Genomic DNA, 20,611 nt, shown 5'->3' on the forward strand with positions numbered 1-20,611 from the left:
CACAGACCGGTGGTGTTAAAGCATTCGGAAATAGTCCAGTGTGTGCGACAGACCTCTTCTCTCAGCCCGTTAGACACCGATCTGCCTCCAGTTGTGGCAGATAGCATACGTTTATCAATTAACGTTGCAAAATTGCTTGACCATCGAGGGCATTTGCACACCAGTTTATGGCGTGAAATAATTAGAATTTGCAGGTCGCATTGTAGTTGGATTAATACAAGACGCGACAAAAGGGGGACACTTGGAGGAGAGGCAGAGACCTGCGGTCAGCTCCACTCCCGCGGCAGCAATGACTCCCCTCGCGGCCGGCACGCGACACCTCGGCCTGGGCGCCAGATCCGTGGTTCATTCCGATCTCGTTATCCCACGAGGCCAATCCGTGTCCTCGCTGCAGACAAAACAAACAAACAAAAAAAACGGGAGACGCGGCGCGCGGATCCTCCCGGCACGCTGTGGCGCCACACGAGCGCAGACGCAAACCTGCGTTTGATTATCTTACGCGGTGACTCACGCGCCCGGTTTAGCTCGTGAGAACACCCCACGCTTGATTTATTGGCCCGCGCCGCGAGTTAACGCAAAGTAAACGGTATAAATCTCCTCTAAACGGCCCGATTAGAGTCACCGTCGGTTTCGAGGTAGCAACAGGCGAGGGACCCCCGCGCTGATCGATGTGTCGTTCTAGGCGATTGATAAACAATAGCAATCGGCCTTAAATTCATCTGGGAGGAAAACACCATTAACTCACTGTGCTCGGCTTTATTAAGGCAAGGGATTTTTAATTCAGTGTCCCATTACATCTCCCACAAGCGCTCTCTAAACTCTCGTTCCGTGAACAAAGATAGACAATTCATAACAAAAGGAGCAAATGAAATGTCATTTGAAAGAAGCATAAAAATTTGGTGCATGGTAATGAAAAGCACAATTTAAAACAAGTGCGTATTACTTACAGTATAACTAGTACGATTCTAGAAGGATTTTGTGTGTTGGATGAACGCACGTTGCATCGTATTGTGTGTTGAGATATTAGCATGGTAAACACACTGACCTTTTCTAAAGAATGAAAATCGCTCCTTAAGCACTCACTAAATAAACACTTCTAAGCTTCTCTTCATATACATCTGCAAAAATGAGAATACACAGTACTCAACAAGTTCAGATGGGAGACGGATCGAAAAAAGTTCTTTTATCAGAAAGGATTGGCCTTTCCTTGGATTAAAGCCGAGTCTTCCCACTGGGATTCCCCAGACTTCCGGGGTGGATGCGCACTCCGGGCCATGGGGCTCAGAGAGGCTGCAGGCTGCCGGCCGGGTCCAGGCGCTCCTAGCTCTGGGCGTTCTCCAGCTGACGGTAGTGGAAAAGACTGGTGGTGTCCAGCTCGCTGGAATGCTTGACGGCCTCGGCGAACAGCTTCACCACCTGTGGGAGAAGTGGTTTAGTCCGTCGCTAAGGGAACACAGACATGAATACAGAGCGCACTACAAAAGGACCTGGGTAGGCCAGTTTTGCCATCCTGAAATTCACACACTTCTGTTTTGTTTCAGTTTGGCACGGCGCTTGGGCCCGTTTGGCTCGGTCTGCTGAACAATGGGCTGGGTCAGTAGACTGGGAACGCGGCGGGAAGCCCGCCCAAACACGTGAACCAGATGCAACAATGGCTAATCCAGCCTTTTCAAAAAAGGACAGCAGATCCTTTAGCTCGGCGGCCACCGGTTAAGGCCCGGCCCCTCTAACGACTGGTCACGTCAGACTGGAAGAGGACGGCAAAGCTAGTCTACTCGCGAGGACGAGGACGGCGGACCGACCTGGAAGTTTGTGATGAGGGGTACGCCGCAGTCCACAGCCATTCGACGGATGAGGAAGTTGTCCGTGACAAACTTTGTGTTGTTGTTAGGGAGGTTCACCACCAGGTCAATGTGGCCATCTCTGATCAGACTGTGGGCGGAGAAGAATTAAATGAAATAGACGACATCATTACACTGGCTCCTGCTGCAGTCAGTGTAACTGTGCACCAGAGAGAATTTTATCCCAGTTAAACAAATGTCCAGAAGCACCTGACATTTAGTATTTTGATCCTGTAAACACAAGACACACAAGGAAAATCTTGACCTTAAAACATTTAACCGCAAACCAGCTGAATTTAAATTTCACACCCAGGCCTCAACACAAGCTGATGTCTGCCTTCAAACAATTACCATGGAAACCAGGGCCCTGGGTGTGGAATGCCACACCGGTGGACCACACTGCGAGAACCTGTGTCTGCAAAGGGAGGGAGTGACCAGTACAGTGGGTGAGACCCTCTGTCACCCTCTGTTCCGTATTGGCTGAGAGCTGCCGCTCATGGGCTGTGACAGACAGACAGTTGGGTTTGTGCCAGTATGGCGGGTTCCCGGGCTTCTCTCAGTAGCCCTCAGAGGGAACCCTGTGCAGGACCCTGGAAAAGGATGCAGAGGTCCCTCAGCTCTCAGAGGAGGCAGGGCTGTTCGGTGGAAACGCAGTGAACGCGCACAAAGATCTGTACTTACGCAGAGGAGATCAACCACTACCATACACACAAAGCAAGGCGTCCCCATCACCCGTTAGTGAACCGTGGTGGGACTACGGAGACGACTGGGATGGTCCTGACCTGGTGATGCTGGGTAGGGTGTCCTCTTCATCCTCCTGACTGGGCCACGCCACTGGGCTCGTAGGCACATCATTCGCATTGAGCCACACCGAGGTGGCCTCTGTAGCATAAAGCTAAACAAACAAACAAACAGAGCTGTTGGACAATTTTGTGTTTCTTATGTATTCGCTGGTTATAGGTGATATTAAATCATGTGTCTGTGAAATGTACTGGATTGTTCTAAAATGAACTGAAGAACTGGTTTGCTATTCGTGAAGCAGCTTCATAAGGGTGATTAGGGATGTGCAACCAATAAACTGCAAATGGTTTCCAAATTGTTGTACCGGCTTGTAATTAGAATTAAATGTCATTCAGTCGTTGAGTGGAGGAGCAGCAGAGAGAGCAGGCTAGTTAGACAAAGACGGCACACAGCAGCCTGCACCAGAACCGAGCGGAAAGGAGCCGTCGCCAGCTGCAGGTCCGAAGCCCCACTCACCTTAAACCCCTCCTCCTTCAGCTGGTGGGCAGTGGACAGGAAGTCTGGCCTATACGAATGCTGAGAAAGAACGAGAGAGAGAGAGATAAACACACTGAGCGAGAGCCTTTTGCAGACAAATGGAAAGACAAATTTTTTAACGTCTCGGCACGTCCACATCAGGGACGTATCCAGGTTAACCACGGGGACGTAGTCAGCCATCAAAAGCGGCGCTGGGCGCGGGGATTGGGGGGGGGGGGGGAGGAGGTCCGGACGGGGATTTCACACTACCGTTAGTACCCCAGATTTCATTAAAAAAAAGAACGCGTCCAAGCCGTCCCACCCAAAGGACTTGGAGACCCCGACGACGTATTCCACCTCTCCGTACTGCGAGCCGCTATAAATCATAGATACCGGCCAAAGTGCAGAGGAGCCAATATTAAATAATAATAAAAGAGGCTTCCAGTGGCATGCGACGGACAGGAAAGAGCTCCAATGAGGTAGGCGGAGTCTGGCTAACGGCTGGGGGATTTGGATGCCCTGAATGCAATGGGCATTCACACAGCGAACACAAAAAAGTTCTCAAACGCAGCGTACACTTGAACCTTCAAGCCACATAACCACCAGTTCACCATCTGAGGGAGCGGCTCGCCTACAGAAGCTACACTCTAAAGATATTTTGCTTTGATAGAGTGATAGAATTGACATCCCCACTAAGTTTAGACTGTTTAGGGTGTTTGCAGGGGTGGGGGATATCCAAGACATGCATAATACAGTAGACCACGTCACATACACTCATGGCTTAGATCTGCACGAACATAACTTCTACATTCTAAGTTTCAATAATTTAATTTAAGATTGTACTGATGAGCCTTAATCTCTCCACGACAGTCTCCCTTGAAGTGATTAAATCGCCAGATTTGCTTAGTTTGTGCTTCGTTCCACTCCCAGCCGTAATTGATCTAATTATCTACTCAATTTGACACATTATATACGTTCATGGGCAGGACGTGCACGGCTAATTGCTGCAAGACTGCCGCGCTGCTTTGCTTGCAATATTTCACTGTAAAAAAAAAAAGTTCCATTTCAAATGCGCCTTCGGTTGGTAATTTAAAAGTGACTTGGAGAGTGCTGAAGGCCTGCATCTGTAATGAGGCACAACGGTGGCTTCGTGTTTCCACATGGGCAGTGGCCACTGTGTGTATAGCACTAATCAGAAGGGTTAAATCAAAGCAAAGACACTTCAGCATGACAGAGTCCCATGTCTCTGTCTAGTGTATATAGTATATATTTATAGCATATATTGATTGCTATATATATTGATTTTCATCAATTATTTCAATTTGATTAAATATAGGTTCTAAACACCAAAATAGCTCCTCCATGCAGCTAGGAAGAAAAGGTTAAACCGCAAATATGAAAATGTCCTCAGAGATTTTCCCAGCGCCGATTCTGGCACTGATTTTACAGATGAAATCAATAAAATCAGTCAATCACCAAACCACGTCAAACAAATTTTCCATCCACGTCCTCTCCATTAGTTGCTGGGAATGCATTCTAGCTTTCCCCTCCAGTGCTTTCTGAATAAGACATTCTGTTGTATTGTTCATCTCATCTGGCCACAAACCTCAGTGGCTTCTGTGCGTTCTGCGTGTGCCACAGCCTACCACTTTCCCATCATCCTCTTCTCATTTCTCTAATCTTATCAGCTCCTTCTCCGAATCTGTTCCAAAGGGACTACGTTTTTCAACCTAGGTCTGCGCACCGAGACTATTCGCATTCTCCCCAACGAGGATGTATCATGTTGTACTGTGAACCTGAGAGGTTAAAGCTTCAGACATCTTGTTTAATATTTGTGCAATGAGTTAATTAACAAAAGGGTCAAACAAATAACTAAATAAATAAATAAACAAATAAATAAATATCGGCGTGACCATCACTTTGAGGGGTTCTTTTAACGTCTTACTAATTCTCTCCTGCTCGCGCACTCTCAAAAGACGAGCTGAAGGTGTGACCCAGGGGAGGAGGCGGCGCTGAGGACTCTGAGCGCGGGGGTCCGCGGGCGGAGCGGATGAAGCGGGCCCGGGCCGAGTGGGCCGTGCCGAGACTTCTGGGTGCCCAGCACTTCCAGAGAACATGAAAGCCTTCCGTCACGCTGGCGCTGAAAGACTACGACGCACAGGGCCGCCCTGCGATCACGAGGAATAACTACTGTCAGCCCACGTCTGCGCTTCAAGGGGCTTACGAAAAAGATACACAGATGTAGAAAGAGAGAGGGAAGGAGAGGCTGAAAGAGATGGAGAGACAGTAGGAGCTCTATGGAGGGGTGTTGGGCAGTCAACCCCAACGGGGATGGGGGGGCGTGTTGGCGTGCTGTTACTGGTTACCTGGATGCCTAAGAGGATTCCCTTCTGCGGGATCTTGAAACCAGTGGAGAGCAAGGCTTTCAGGAAGGCCGAGTAGATATTTGGTCCAAAGCAAGCCACCTGCAAAAGGAAGGACAAAAGTTGTAAACAGCAGCAGCAATAGGAGCGATGTGACCGAGAGGGACTCGTCTGCAACTTCCGCAGACTCTGCTAACACGTGAACACCGGCCTGCTGGGAAAACCGTCCTTATTTTGGAAGCGGCAGTCAGCATGCCAACGGCACGATTCGCTAATTAAACGTGCAGCGACGCCAAACGGCAGCAGGTCGCCATGCCTTCTGCTCGTTCGTCGTCTGGACGAGGTTTTATGGTTTAGCTGTTGCCAGGGGCGCCAAGCGGGGTAGTTGTCACGGAAACATAAAAACAGCAGGTTTGGTATGATCTGGAGAGGAGAGGAGGAAAAATGTGGACAGCACTGTGTGGCTTTGAGTGCCCCCTGGTGAAAGCTAAGGGGAGCAAACTTCACCAAGAACCAGCTAGTCTCACAGGAGTGGCGACGAAACTGGGAACACGGTCTGTAACCCTTCTTGTCCGTATGTAACTACACAGCCCCAGACCCCATCACGGACCAGTGAACACTAAACTGATTCAAGATAAAAGAATGATGAAGATGGCTCCATACCTCCCCAGTGGAGGCCATCTCACAGCGTAGGACAGGGTCGGCCTCTCGCAAACGCGGCCAGGAAAACATCGGCGCCTGGGGGACAGACAGAAAGACAGAGCGGGAGGAAGTCGGAGAGAGAGAGAGAGAGAGAGAGAGAGAGAGAGAAGAAACTGATATTTCAGTTAGATCTTTCACTGTGTCAAACATTTAAAATAGAAATGATTAGATAATTTGGATGATAATTGAAATGACTAAAAGACTTAAGTCGAAACCTCCATTGTGCAAAATGAGTTCTTCAAATCAAACAGTGGAAATCTTTGGTGCCACTGCCACCTACAGGCTGAGGATGTGAACATCCACGCAGGTAGCTCAAACCTCCACAACACCCCACGATGTTTTATTCGCCACAGAATGCCCTCCCCAAGAGCCGCATCCATGTTTCCCACTTCGGCAGCAAAATCCCAACATGGATGTATAAACAGGAAGGCCGAGATGACGCTTTTCCCTCAAGAAGCGGAAGCCATAAACAACAAAAGGTAGGACTCTCTCTATCCGCCCTTCGGAATATTCCATATCGATGCTGATCCATTTCTCGTTTTGACTGTGAGGTCATTGGCGTGACCTCCCAGGCAGCGAAGCTCTCCCGAACCTCTCCATTCAAAGCAGCTGCCCTTCACTGCGCGCCACGGGATACAGGAGAGAGGGCGCCTTCTGTGACGTCAGCGGGAGCGCCACGCGGAACGCTGTACTGGGAATCAGCTCTGAGAGGGGAGCGGCGTTAAGGCCACTAGGGGGCACGTGTCCTTTGGATGGGCTAATCAGCTCTGGATAAGAGCCTCGTTTACACATGCTGCCGTATGAACGGCCTCGGTGGGATAATGAATGCAGCCATCGGACTGGCATCGGATTGGCATTGACTACAGAAACAAAGCTGGTTGATGGCATCTGGCATGATGGCGGATGTAAAAAGGAGTCTCCAGGGAGATTATTTTTGCTCTAGAAATAAATAGTTATAACATGAACTTAGGAGGCAAGGGTTAACAACCCATTTAATAAAAGGCACAATGACTAAGCGCGAGTTCACCCATGTTTGTTTACTGTACACAATTAATCAAACAGGTCCCTGCAGGCAATGTGTTGGGCTTCTGGGAGTCAGAACGCTCGGCGTGACCAATCCCAGACTGATTGTTCCAAAGACCGATCGGTTTAGTTTTCATGACGTGCCCTTAATTTCAGACGACATAAGCACGAATCACTTCCACGCAGGGAGGTAAAACCTAATGAACGTGGAGATCAATTCTGTGTCACCAAGCAAACACCCTCCGAGTAGCCCTGCTCCGTGGTGGCTGCAGATCACGTGGTCTGCAACCTCTGCTCATGAAGGGTCTGAACCCTGAGCGGGTTAGCCTCTCCCCCAGTCACAACAGGCTTCCCATTCAGGACAGCTCAATCCGGTGTGTCCGAGGCCTGGGCCAAAGGATCCCTCTGATGCAGTGAGCCCCCCCCTATAAATGCAGCTTTTTGAAGAATGAAAAAAAAAGCTTCCTCCAAATGGTGCCAAAACTGCGTGCACACAATTCCGACCCTCGCGCGACCTCAGAAAGGAATCCGTGTTGCATATTCCCCCGGAATACCAGTCAGAGTTTCATTGCTTTTGTTGTGCTGTTTAGAAAAACAATGGAAAAGATCCAGTGGAGACTCGTTAGGCGGAAAAAATCCACAACTGTGAGGGTTTTTTTTCCTTCCCTTTGTCCCCCTAAGCTGGAGAGGAGAGTGAGCGGAACATTGCCCGAGTCCTGAAGCTGTCTGGAGCCTCTGTTACTGTCAGTATATGCAGGGAAGCACGCACACACACACACACACACACACACACACACACACACAATATATATATTATTTATTAACTATTATTGGCCTCTAGCAGAAGCCTGCAATGTGCAAATTAGCTGGCCAATAAATCACATTGTTTACTGTGTGCTGTGAGCACTCGGACCAATAATCAGACCAATATGAGACCAATATCCGAGGTTCCAGATGAGTTCCGTGGGTGTTCACAGGCTCTAACAGTGAATAAAGAATTCTATACTGGCCAGAAATTCATCACAAGACTTTTTTTGGGGGGTTAATCATCAACCTCAGTGTCACTATGTAGCAGGACACTTGCAGTTATAACATTACATGAAAACATTCTGCAATCAGCGTGCAAACACATAAGGAAACGGCGAGAATAACACAGCAAGAGAAAGAAGCAGAGGCGAGTGGTGTTGGGAGCATAGCAGAGGTGTGAGGCATTCACAAACTGGCATCTTTATACCCAAACCTCTAGCTGTAGTGGCATATGCTAATGAGCGTGATGCGTAGTGAAGCGTTATGCAGGTGCACTTGGCATGAGGGAGCCGTCAGCATGCGCACGAAACAGAATCAGGCCTTCCCTGAAAACGGCTGTAATAAGAGCCGGATTTAGCTGCAGAAATCCATGGAACTTACACAAAAGATAGAGGTTTCCATTAACGTGAAGGGGAAAGATGAGAAACTCTGATCCCACCAGTAGGGGGAGACTCTGAGCTGGCCATCTGGGTGCTAATGTCAGGTCAGAGGCTGCAGATCCTGACCAAACCCAATAACTCATGACTGATACCCCAAGTCCAAAGCAAACCTCAGACAGCTCAGCAGAGAGAGAAACAAAACGTCGTTCTTCTTCTTAGAGAGAAAGAGAGAGAGCTAAGGTAGTAGAAATGGCAGAGTAAGAGAAAAGAGCGAGAGAGTATGTGTGAGAGGTATAAAAAGAAACTGAGAAAGAAGGACAGTGAAGATGACAGATGAGCTGTAATGAAAATGTAATATCTTCTTGGAATGAATCGTCTTTTGAGTGAACCTCTGAGCACCGAGCGTTTACAGTGTCCACATATTCTCTTGCTGCCGGGCAGGATTCCGCATCCGTGTCCCCCGTCCGGACCTCTCCCTGGGCCTCTGCGAGAGTCGCTCCCACGTTTAATATTCTGCTTGGCGGCCGAACCGGCTTCTCGAGGCTCGGAGCATGGTGGGAGCAGGAGGCAGGGATTATCCCTGCACGATTGCCTCCTCATCACTGCCATTGTGTCTCGACTCTTCCGTAATTACAGAGGAAATTACTTTGGGAGAGGAGAGACCGTGCTCAAGATGCAAGCACCCCAGACTCCCGATCCAAGACTGCCTCCACGCTTACTGATGGAACTGATGTCTCAAACACTCCTGGTAATTTAACAGCTAGCTGGAGACGTGTACAGCAAGTACACCCACACCCACACCCACCCACACACCCACACACGTCACCCCCACCTTCAATGCCTGTGTCATTTAAAGACAAATTAAATGCTTGAAGACCGAATTGTCTGGAGAGTATGAATCTTGCATTAAAGCGTGCAGTATCCACCTCAGTTTAACATTAATTACTTTACCCCTTTGTGGAGGTAATAACCATGAGACTCCTTACACAGAGGATGTCAGATGACTGAACAGAAACGTTTGGGCTGGGTTATATTACACTTTGTGCTATATTAGAATTTGGTCTAATTTGGCCAATCCTCAAGAATGTGGTTAAAAGTACAAAAGAAAAAAAGCACTCGATCTGTTTAAGACTCGATTGCAAAAACGCTTGGACAAAAACGGCCCATGGCCACACCCACACATCTAGCCACACCTCTAGCCACTGATGCATGTGTGCACGCGCACACCCACATCCCCACACACCCCCTACCTTGATGCCCACGTAGTCCACAGGGATAATGGGCTTCTCCAGGGTGGGAAGCTGGGCCTCGTTCAAGGGCTCCCCCACCATCACCCTGGTGGCCACATTAATGAAGTCCACACCGATGGTCTTGGACACGAAGGGGAAGGACCGGGAGGCGCGCAGGTTACACTCGATCACCTGCCAATCAGAAAATTACGCTACAAACGCAGCCCGCACTCACCAGAGAAGGGAAAGCTTGGCGAGATGGCGCAATCGTTACCTAGCAGTTGACCAGCGGCCATTACTCGGCGTGTTTCAACTGCCATGCTTAAAAATGCTGGTTACATTTTTATTTTTCAGCTTTAATTAATTAATAATTTCGTTTTTTAAAAAATGTATCGCTGTGAATATTAAATTCCACTTTTAGAAGCTGGTTGGCCCACAAGACATGGAAAACTCAATTTAACTTCTAAAGTCCACACTTATATTTCATAGGGAATCAAGCACCAATAACTTACCATCACATCGTTGCCTTTCACCAGAAACTGAGTGTTAAATGGCCCTGAAATCTCAAATGCCTTCGCAATTTTCCGGGTGGCAGTCTTCACCTGAAAATTCCCGTCAGGAAAAAAAAAAAAAGGAATAAAGTAAAATGACACGCAAGCCTGTGAACCATAACTCAAGTTTAAAACCTTTACTTATGCATGGGAGAGAGGGATCATATCAATCACGTTCGGGGTTACACGCGCGCCTTCGTCGAATCAGGACTGAACACGGAGAGCCAGACGTTACGGAAACGGAATGCAAAAGAAACTTTATATGACACCTATGACAAACCGAGCTGGACTTGGGAGGAAGCTGTTTGATCGCAGCACGGGGTGGGCGGGTTATTACTGCCTCAGCATAAACGACTTTCCGATCTGAAACAGGCTTCTTACTGCGTTATGATTCCGTCTGACAGAACGCATAAACATATATTGATTGTATGTCGGGATCAAACGCCGGAGTGCGTGACTCTCATCGGTCTGTGCTACACAACTTGACATGGAGAAAATCACATCAAGGAAGTGAAATGCAACATTAAAAGACAAAAAGGATGACAGACCTTCTCCAGGGCTCCTTGGCTGATGGTCTGGGTCGGCAGAATAAGTGTGGCATCTCCCGAGTGAACGCCGGCGTCCTCCACGTGTTCGGTAACGGCATGGGCCAACACCTAGAAGGACACCGGGAACACCAATCAGCCAAGCTGACCAAGGTTTGACTGGAACATTTTGACAACATTCAACATTTGACAACACTCATTCTGGTTACTTTTTAAAACAATATTTCTCAAGCCCCCCCCAAGGATGGAGACAAGGTAGTTTGGAATGTACCACAGGATCTTCCAGACAGCAAATAAATCCAACTCCTCCCCTATTACATACGAGTCGCTCTGAGGCAAAGTTAAAACAACATTAGGTTAAATTCTCAGCGTTTACAGTATGAGTATTAGTGACCATGTTCCCGTGCTGCGTTGTGCAATTCTTTGCTTATTAAAATCTCCGGATTGCCTCTGAACACACAAGTGTTCTAACTGACACTCCAAATGGGGGTGACATCGGTGAACCACACCCATCACAGCCCTTCTGTTGAACCTCGCAGCACAACTCGGAGACGTTTCAGACAGCCGAGGCACAAGCACTTGGCATCCTTTACCTAAAACACAGCAGATCAGTGAACTGTGGAACCCAAGCCAAGCTGGTGGGCTCCCAAAACCTCACCTCGCCATCTCCACCAATGAGATCACACTGTGAAAAAGGTTGCGTGGTGCTGTTCTTTATTTGACCACATTCACGAGGGCAGACGTGCTATTTGCATGCATGCCATCGCTTTCAAAAACGGCTGACGTCGATAAACCCGGTTCAAATCGGATTTGAAACGGCCTGAACAGATGAGATTGACTGACGTTCGAAGAAAAAGATCAGATATGTGAGTGGGGGGGACACAAATAAATTGGATCTGACAGCCTATCTGAGCACAGTTCTAATCTGTTTTGCTTCTTCCGCAAATCCAGCGCTTAGCTGAATAATCTCTGTACAGTAGACTCTCATCCCACGTCCATTTACTCTGCACCATTTCCCAATAAAGGTCTGCCAGGTATTCAGTGTTTCTAATGTGGACTGTTTGTAGGTCCCTGAAGACTAGACTGGCAAACCCTGCACTACAGAACACCTCCCCATAGGAGTAAAAGACTTCATCGCCCCTTTTTGCTTTTTCCACTGGCTTTTCTAAGGAGGCCTGTATGTGGTTTCTGGCACCTGCGCTGTTAGATTTGCAAGATTATTACAACATCCCTTACTGTAACGCCCGGGGCCTTCACGACTGTTTCCCAAACGCCTGTCCACAGCCACATTAGCAGTAGCGCTTACGGTTTAGACCGAGACCGTGGAAAAGCACAGATGCACTGTGATGAGAGCTTAACTCAGGAAAACTGCAAACCAAAACACAACCAGGATTTGCATGCATAACCACTTAACCCACTCTTCGAATTGGTTCCACAAATTTATTTATTTATTTTTTTTTAAAAAAACCAAACCCCCCTAATGAACTTATCACCTAGGCATGCACTCGACCAAGGGATGGATTGTCAACGTATCAGCGTAAACATTTAACCTGGCTGTTCGCACAAGACGAGCTGGTCTGTGGTATGAAAGGACAATGAAAACAGACAGAAGCTGAAGAGGACCAGACTGGGAGAGCAAAAGAACGGCGTTCCTAACGTGGCATCTAACATTTGTTTCCATTAAGGCTGCTATTATGGCGCGATAACATCCCTGTTCCAGAAGGTAACCCACAACAGATGAGAACCTCCATCTGCCTCGTAATCAAGAGACACTCGTGTGGCTCTGTGATTCGGAAGCACAAATTCAATCAGAATCAAGTGTTTCACATTTAGCTTTTGACCGATTTCAATTTAATGCATCCGGGTTTTTCTTATCTTTGCCAGATAAACCTCTGCCTAACCCGTTTTCATCGCTTCATGCATCATATCCTGCACGCGAGAGCACGCGCTTGTTGATGATGTGTACAGCAGTGCCGTGTGCATCACCGGAGTGCCACAAACAAGCAGCATTCGTGACAAGCTTTGCTTTAGGCACTCGTTACCGTGAGTGCGGTCTGACCTTGCCAGCCTTGGCTACGGCGTCCACTTCCACCTCTCGGGCGCCGCGGATGAACTTGGTGATGACCACCGGATGCTCCTGTTGTGTAGAAGAACAAAATGTGTGAAGATGGACAAGAAGACGGAGTCATGCTATAAGAGAAAAGACTGAACTGGATTAAAAACAAGATACAAAAGAAAATTCGTTAATCAGGGGAGCAAAACAATCAGTACTGGCATTGTTACAGTACGAAATACTTGTTTTTCATAATTAGCGAGCACAAGATTACAAATTAGAACAAGCCAAAAAGGCTAATGAACTGGAATATAAAAATAGAAAATAGAAAAATGAAAATTCCAAATCCAAATACAGGGTACTTTTAGTGTGGTATACAGCATCGGACTAATTTGCTGAGAGGCAGTGGGAGAATGGAGGGGCGGAGCCATGTTGCACCCATGCAGCCCTTTGATGGGAATCAACCAATAGCAACGAGTCAGAGGTCAGACTCAGCAAAGGACTCGTCACTCGACACCTGCCTTGAGCCATGATCCATCAGAACGAGCCTCTTTGAGGATCTGCCTTGGCAACACACAGAATGGATGTTCGTCTCGACGGAGGACAATGGTCTCTCAGACAGACACTCTGTGTATGGGTCCGCGCGTGCGCGTGTATGAGTGTGAGTGAGCGACAGAGAGAGAGAGACACCTTTTTTCTATTCTAAACTGTTTTTTTTATGTACTCGTCTTGAGCCCAGCCATAGCTAGACCTGCCACCATTTCAAGCTTGACTTTTTTTACTGCCTTAGAACAGTTTCTTTTTCATTTTATATATATTACACACACACACACACACACACACTTCTCATTTCTCCAAAACCTCGAAATACACTGCAATGCCACTATGACGAAAAGGCATGAGAGTCTAGGACGTTCTCCCTGTCCAAACACCTGTGATTCATTAAGCAATGGGAGCAGGTGATCTGAGATCAAAACAAGAAGCTTGGCACATATGGGCTGTAGACAGTGACTCTGAGAAGGAGTGGGGAGGAGCAGGTGAAGGGGAGGTGTTGGATGGAGCAGGAGGAGGAGAAGCTGTGGGGAGGTACATGCAGTGGGAGGCACAGGCAGTGGAAGGATGGTGGTTTGATGAACTGACAGGGCAGGAGAGAAAGACAAAGAATTAAAAAGACAAGAGACGTGGTTTGTAGGGGGTTAACGAATATGGATAAAGGGTGAGAGACAGGGAGACTGACAAGTCCATCAAGCAAAACACTAGTTACGCATGTAACTGTAGTCACACGACTGGTGGATGATCACAGGGGCTTTTACACAGGAGGCAAGTCTTTGCTCTGCTGGCTACAGACCGAGATCAAAACCAACCATGCAGTGAGACCGCATACAACATAACTGAGGCTGCATCTTCTCATGTCACACAACAGTCTGTTCTCACTTACCTTGAGTGAGCAAGAACCCTGGCGACCATCTACTACTCACATAAGCACAGTTGTCGTCTGCCGTCGTACAGAGCGGCAAACTCAGGGGTACAAAATATAATCTCAATGCACAGAGGGCCACAGGGTGTGGATGCCAGAGCTGGCCCCCCTCAGATAGGGCCTCCCAGCTGGGAAAGTAGGCCCCTCCACACCAGGAGCTCCCACGAAAATCCTCATTGCAGACACAACTGAACAAGAAACCGTGGCCAATAAAAGGAAAGGACGATCCATCCTCAGGAGTCCCTTGATCAATCACGTGCCGGGACGTCTGTGCCTGGGTCAGTTCTGAGAACCAATGCTGGCAATGGGTCCTGTCCAACAAGGCAAACAGATCCACTTGGAGTGAGCCCATGTTCAGAGGTTTTGTGCAACAGCCAACAGCACACATAACCTAGTGGCACCATAGTGGTTCACATAACAGCTTGTGCACAGACTGAGAACACGAGCATACATCTCCCCTGCTGGGCAAGGAGGAAGTGTGTGAGGGGACCAGGACGTGGACGTGGGCCACCCCAGATAGGCAATACACAGACGATCTCCAAGGTCAGAGGACTCTCAGGCAGTAGGGAGACATGTGCACCAGCCCACGTCTGGGGTGCACAGGGTACGGCTGGATACCTTTCAGGCACGTTTGGATTTGGGTGTGTTTGGACGTGGAGGGTCCGCATCACGGCCAACTGTGTAGTTGTGGTGGGGCCAAATACGGCACCGTTAGGTCCAGAACAACACTGGGTCAATCCAGGGTCAGTGAAACTAACATGAACTGAGATGCCAGGACAAAACCGACTCGTCTGTAATGGTAAAAGCTGGCTATTCTCCCAGTTTACATCGAGGCCCTCCGGCTGAATGTGGTCCAGCATTCTGGGTGTCTCTAAACGCGCACACCAGCCATTAGTCGAGTTATAGCAATATTTTCATTCCCTGAGCGATCAAAGAAGAAAGCCTGATGAGCAAGAACCTAAACTATGTCCTGAATGGCACAGCAAAGAAACCACTTGTGTTCTGAAATCACAGGCATGTGGAAATTCCCCATTCTTGACAACCAATTCTTCTTTGTAGACACTGTTGAGAATGGCTGCAGTATACAACCCATGAAGAGGTAGCACTTTTAAGAATGCATTTAAATCACAGGAGGTCCAAACTTGGATGTAGGCTTCTGTCTTACATAAGAACAATAAAGTAACTGAATAGAAGCCGTCTAGTGGAACATGAAGGTCCACAATATTGTTGCTCCTGGGCCTGGAGGAAACTGGGCACATGAACTGGGTGTCAAGCAACCCTCAGATAAGGTCGACCATCAATCTTCAAAAAGACCAGCTGCTGGGATGTGGCAGAGGTTCCTACACCGGTCAGGACACCTGAGGTCAGATGATTGCCAACTTTCCTCATGGGGTTTGGGAACCAAGAGAAAAGCCGCAGCAAAAGCAAAACGGTTGCTGGACACTCTGCTGCAGAGGATGGCTCAGCCCCGAGAAGGTGAAGCTAACTGTGGTTAGGGGGTCTGAACACCTCACACCAAATCCCCCATCTGGGCTGAGTTACACAAAGTCTGCATTTGATGCAGCTATGGAGAGGATATCAAAACCTCCATCCGCGGCGTGCCTACTGTGCAACGTGGGCTCCAGAGGGGCTACGGGGCTGCCGCGTCTGTGACGACATCAAGGGGGATTTTATTTGAGGCACGTCTGACAGGCGCAGCCCTGCTTGTTCAGTCAAACTCGGAGTGGATTTCTTTTTCTTCCGTGGCGTAGCTGGATTTTTCGGCCGGGCGGCGTTCGGTCGGCTTCCCCACCTTAGCCTGCACAGGCAGCCCTGATCCTTTCAGACGTCACCTCGCCTCTCCTGGCACTGAGCCAGCAGAATAACCACGCAGCTCGCGTGCAGGTTCGTTCCGAACCAAGACGTGATGAGCGTGAAATGGTGGCCACCGCACGACTCCGGCGCGTTTGGACGCAACGCGCGACAACCCCAAGAATGCATTACTGCCTAACTTTGAGTTTCAGCGTCAGGTCAAAGGCGAGACGGGTTAGAGACGCGAAGATGCAGGGCACGGCCACGGGTTCAGGAGCGCTGCGGATGCACGTCTGCGGCCAGGCGACGTCCGGACAAGGTTGCAGGTAGATGAAAGCTTGCGCAATTCAAGGCTCCGCTTCAGTCTTCACTTTACCAAAGTCAACAGAATTCCAACCACAGAAATGAGCTGTGTTCGAAAGGGATGAGTGGTTGGAAAATAAATCCATTGTTAATCCAGTCCCAATGTCAAGCTAGGCTCTAGGTACAAGGTGATAAGGAAAAGTAGGCCGTGAACAGCCCATAGTGAATGAAAACGATCACTTTGATGGCAAAAACAGACTGGAGGAAGACTGGTGTGTGACAGAACAACGCAGCCCGGGTGACCTCACGTAGCCTCACTCAGCTACTGTGTTGTGTATACATTTGTCATCCTGTATCAGCGGATTTGTAACTACACCATGAAAGTTCCCTCGTGGTGGTCAGGACGGAATCCAAGAGGGAAGATGAACCTTAGCCTAAGTGAGTGCACTGTGTGTGTGTGTGTGTGTGTGTGTACACAGAAAACGTAAATTATTGTTAATTTCACCACACTTAACCATCAAAATATGGGTCCTTAAATACAAAAGGTCTAATCTCAATACAACCGCCCAATTAAATATTTCCCTGAAGAAACAATTCACCACGGAGTGCACTCTTCAAGGGAGAGACAGTCACCGTACTGCATCCAGACTGGCCAGAAGTGACGAAGCTCTTCCTCCCCCTTAAAGCATATAGGGAAGAACTTTCTTTAATCTCCAGTCTTCCCCCGAGAGGCATGGAAAAGCCCCTTTAGGACCAGTACTGCCCCTCAGTCACAGATCCCGCACGGGTTCTGGAAAACTTGCAGATTGTATGGTACTTTTTTTTTTGTTTTTTGTTTTGTTGTTGTTAATATGAGTGACCTCCAGAAGAGGTGAGTTTATAGCATTTATACTGCAACATTCTTAAATCAGAGCAGTTCTGACTGATTTATGGTAACGTGTTCTAACTCTTGGTTGTAAAACCAACAATTTGGCGTGAGGTAGTGTGTGATCAGAAGAGGGATGGGCTCACCTGTGAAACCTGGGCTGCCTCCTCCAGAAAGCGCTTCATCTCTTCCTCACCATAGGCCACATTCATTGCCGAACCACTGAAGGGGAAAAAAAAAATTACAATAACCATGTACTATAAATGAAACAAAACAACTAATAACTTCATTTACAGCAGACCTGTCTGCTGCTTCTGATTTAGCCTTCAGGGAGAGCAGTGACTCAGCAGAGAATTAAGAGTTGAAGGACAAAACTGTGAAAAGGGATGAATACAAAAGAGGAAAGCAGGAGAGACGAATCAAAGCAGGGAAAGAGATCTCAGCCAGGCAAACTCCTAGGCTCCTCCGAGTTTAATCCATAATTTAATCCATAAATACTTGCCAGGACCATCTGAGATTGTTATTTCTGGCTGTTATGGCATCGTTAGCATTTTCCAAATGTCTTTTCATCTTCCCAAATGGCTGGACTCGTAGGCGGTCCATGCCGGGTTTACTTTTAACAAGCCGGACGTATATTCCTGAGAAACAGCATGCTTCATTCTGAACTACCGTCATTGACATGGTTCTTTGACCTGCCTCGCCTGACAGCACACGATGAGCTGTGAAAAGTCCAAACGTCACCCAGGTGCAAAGCATGCGGCCCAGGCGAACCAGCTGAGCGGAGCCGAGCCTGACAGGTGCAGTGTCACGAGTGGCGTTCGCTTTGTGCCACAGCCTGAGGCGCACGGAGAGCATTGTGGGTAGCGGTCGCGCGGTGTTAGTCGAGTGATGGGGCCTCTGAGACTCCGGTGCTGAGAGCACGGGCCTCGACAGGGTGGTTCTGCTGACGCACGAGTGCAAAAAAGAAACACAAAACAAGTTTTGCACCGAGGAGGTAAAAAGGTACACCGAGTACAGTTTTACACGGAAACCTACACGTTTGACAGGAGTTTTAACTGAGGGAAGCATGGAAGTCTGCAGTCTCTCCAAATACAGACTGGAAAAAATTCTTTGTTCCTGCACAAGCACTACTACAGCACCTGGACAGAGCATGTGGAAAAATGGGATTTATAGTAATATTCCCATAACATGGAATTTACAAAAGGTAGCTTTTCCTTCTTGATAAATGGTGATAACTTCATGACTAATGTCCATTAATGAGTATGGCACGTCCGATTGGTTCTTTGTCCGTTACGATGCACGTTTGTCCATGGTGTGAAGGAAGTACTGGTGATGTACAGCACACGCGGCGGGACGAGTCGGGCCTGGCCGATGGTACCCGCCACCGCCGGACGACCAGAGGATTGGGTGCCTTTCACAAACACTGGTGGCTTCACACTGGCAGTTACACCGATCGTTCTGATTATGGGCGTGTTGTTAAGCTTTAATGGATGTGGTCTTATAATGTTATCATCGCCATGCCACCTGCCGTGCTGTGCACAACAAGCCCACAGTAGCGGGATAAAACCACGATTTTCGCTTGGCTTACATCATGTTCAGGGACAAGTAGCAGAGTGGCTGTTAACAAACTGTCTTGAGCAACCTCTTAACGCCCAGAAATGAAATCAAAACAGATTAGAACAGCAGGGAGAACGTTTAATGCAAAGCAAGACTGAAAAAAAAGGGAAAATAAATAAATAAATTAAATGCCGCAGCTCGCGAAATTGCTCCTGTCGGTGGAGTCATTTAGGGTAAGTGAGCAAACTGACTCGCCCTCTAGCTGCGTGTGTGTGGGTGGTGTGTCTGTGTGTTTGACTTGCTCTCGCGGGAGAAGTGGCACAAAATGGCTGTCGAGAGGGGGCCTAATTTCCCCGCCAGCCGAGTGTGGAGAGCACGTGCCCGTGATTAGGAGCGACTGGGCTCTCCAGGTCCTGCCGAGTGTAGGCGTGGGCCTTGATGAGCCACGTATCTCGGGGACACGGCACTTTGAGCAATCAGCGTGTGTGATGAGTGCTTCAGTCACAACGCACCATGGTCAAGGCAGACATTTTGTCAACAGAGAGAAACAAAAGTCCCGTAATGTAAACTCAGTTATGAGAGGGGCATCACTTCAGCCCACGGGAAATGTCCAGAGTAGAAGAAACTCCATATTAGTATTTGAACAGTGTCTGTTCTACTCACCTGAGAACGTAGGACGGACGCAGGAGGCAGGGGTAACCTACTTTCTTGGCAAAGGCGAATGCATCATCCTAAACCACACACACACACAATAAAGAAAGTGTCAGTCAAGCTACTCTGTGCTCCTCAACTTCACATACTTTGTGACAGGAAGCAGACACGGGGGAGGCATCTAAACATGTGTTACTGGATCACAGAGCAAATCACTGCAGACCGAATATTACTTATTACTAGAAACTTATAAACCAACCAACCAAACAGTGAACCAAATCCAATGCCTTCCCAACACAATGCAGAAAACCAGCAGCCAAACCTAGGGGGAGCCCCCCACCACCTTCTCTGGATTTCTTTCTATATTATATATTTATTTTTCTCCAGTCTGAGTGAGACTGCTCTGAGCATGTGTGGTACCATACTGTCTGTGAATCATTCAAAGTAATGGCTCAAACGGCCGAGCGGCACAGCGCATGACGGACGCTGAGGCAGGACCTTTAGGAAACAATCCCCAGTCTCCGGAGCTACGGCACGGCATGTTCTAGTCAGCGCGTGAGCTGAAGTGCAAGGTTCAGGGCTCAGGACACTGTCCTCACCACGGTAACAAGGGGGCCAATTAAAACACAGACAGCGCCACGGGCACACCTGCCCCGTCCATCTTTGGCTCACCAGCCAAGGCTACAGGGAGCTGGCTGCGCCCTCGGAGCCGTCGGAGGCACTTCCGGACGGCATGCTCCTCCGCTGTTGGCCCATGCCTGACCCGGAAGCACTTGGCAGTCAGCAGGGGCACGGCTGGCGGTGATAGCTCGGTGCCGTGGGCACGTCCGAGGGTAAGAGTCGGGACTGGGTGCAGAAAGTGCTCACATGTAGGGCTGGAAGAGGGCTTTTTTTTTGGGGGGGGGGGTTCGATTGTATTTAAAAAATAAATAAATAAAAATGAATTAGAAAAAAGCAGTACAATGGATGCAATGCCTTAAATGAAATTAAAAGAAGA

General features: G+C 48.4%; 1 protein-coding gene across 2 annotated transcripts in view; it reads right to left on the reverse strand.

Annotated features, from left to right (window-relative positions):
- Nucleotides 1-750: 750 nt before the first annotated feature.
- cps1 (carbamoyl-phosphate synthase 1, mitochondrial) overlaps nt 751-20,611 on the reverse strand; it is a 37,913-nt gene continuing 18,052 nt past the window's right edge. For both annotated transcript variants that reach the window (XM_035521597.2, XM_035521595.2), the window contains exons 27-38: nt 19,627-19,694; nt 17,553-17,628; nt 12,977-13,054; nt 10,921-11,028; nt 10,334-10,423; nt 9,843-10,013; nt 6,125-6,199; nt 5,465-5,563; nt 3,099-3,158; nt 2,624-2,736; nt 1,803-1,932; nt 751-1,416 (exon numbers count right to left, since the gene is read on the reverse strand). In XM_035521597.2, coding sequence (XP_035377490.1) covers nt 1,321-1,416; nt 1,803-1,932; nt 2,624-2,736; nt 3,099-3,158; nt 5,465-5,563; nt 6,125-6,199; nt 9,843-10,013; nt 10,334-10,423; nt 10,921-11,028; nt 12,977-13,054; nt 17,553-17,628; nt 19,627-19,694 — 1,164 coding nt within the window. In that variant the 3' untranslated portion in view covers nt 751-1,320. The remainder of the gene's footprint in view (nt 1,417-1,802; nt 1,933-2,623; nt 2,737-3,098; nt 3,159-5,464; nt 5,564-6,124; nt 6,200-9,842; nt 10,014-10,333; nt 10,424-10,920; nt 11,029-12,976; nt 13,055-17,552; nt 17,629-19,626; nt 19,695-20,611) is intronic.

Source organism: Electrophorus electricus, chromosome 4 (genome assembly GCF_041902795.1).
Source record: "Electrophorus electricus isolate QZ-2024a chromosome 4, ASM4190279v1, whole genome shotgun sequence".
In the NCBI taxonomy this organism is placed as follows: domain Eukaryota; kingdom Metazoa; phylum Chordata; class Actinopteri; order Gymnotiformes; family Gymnotidae; genus Electrophorus; species Electrophorus electricus.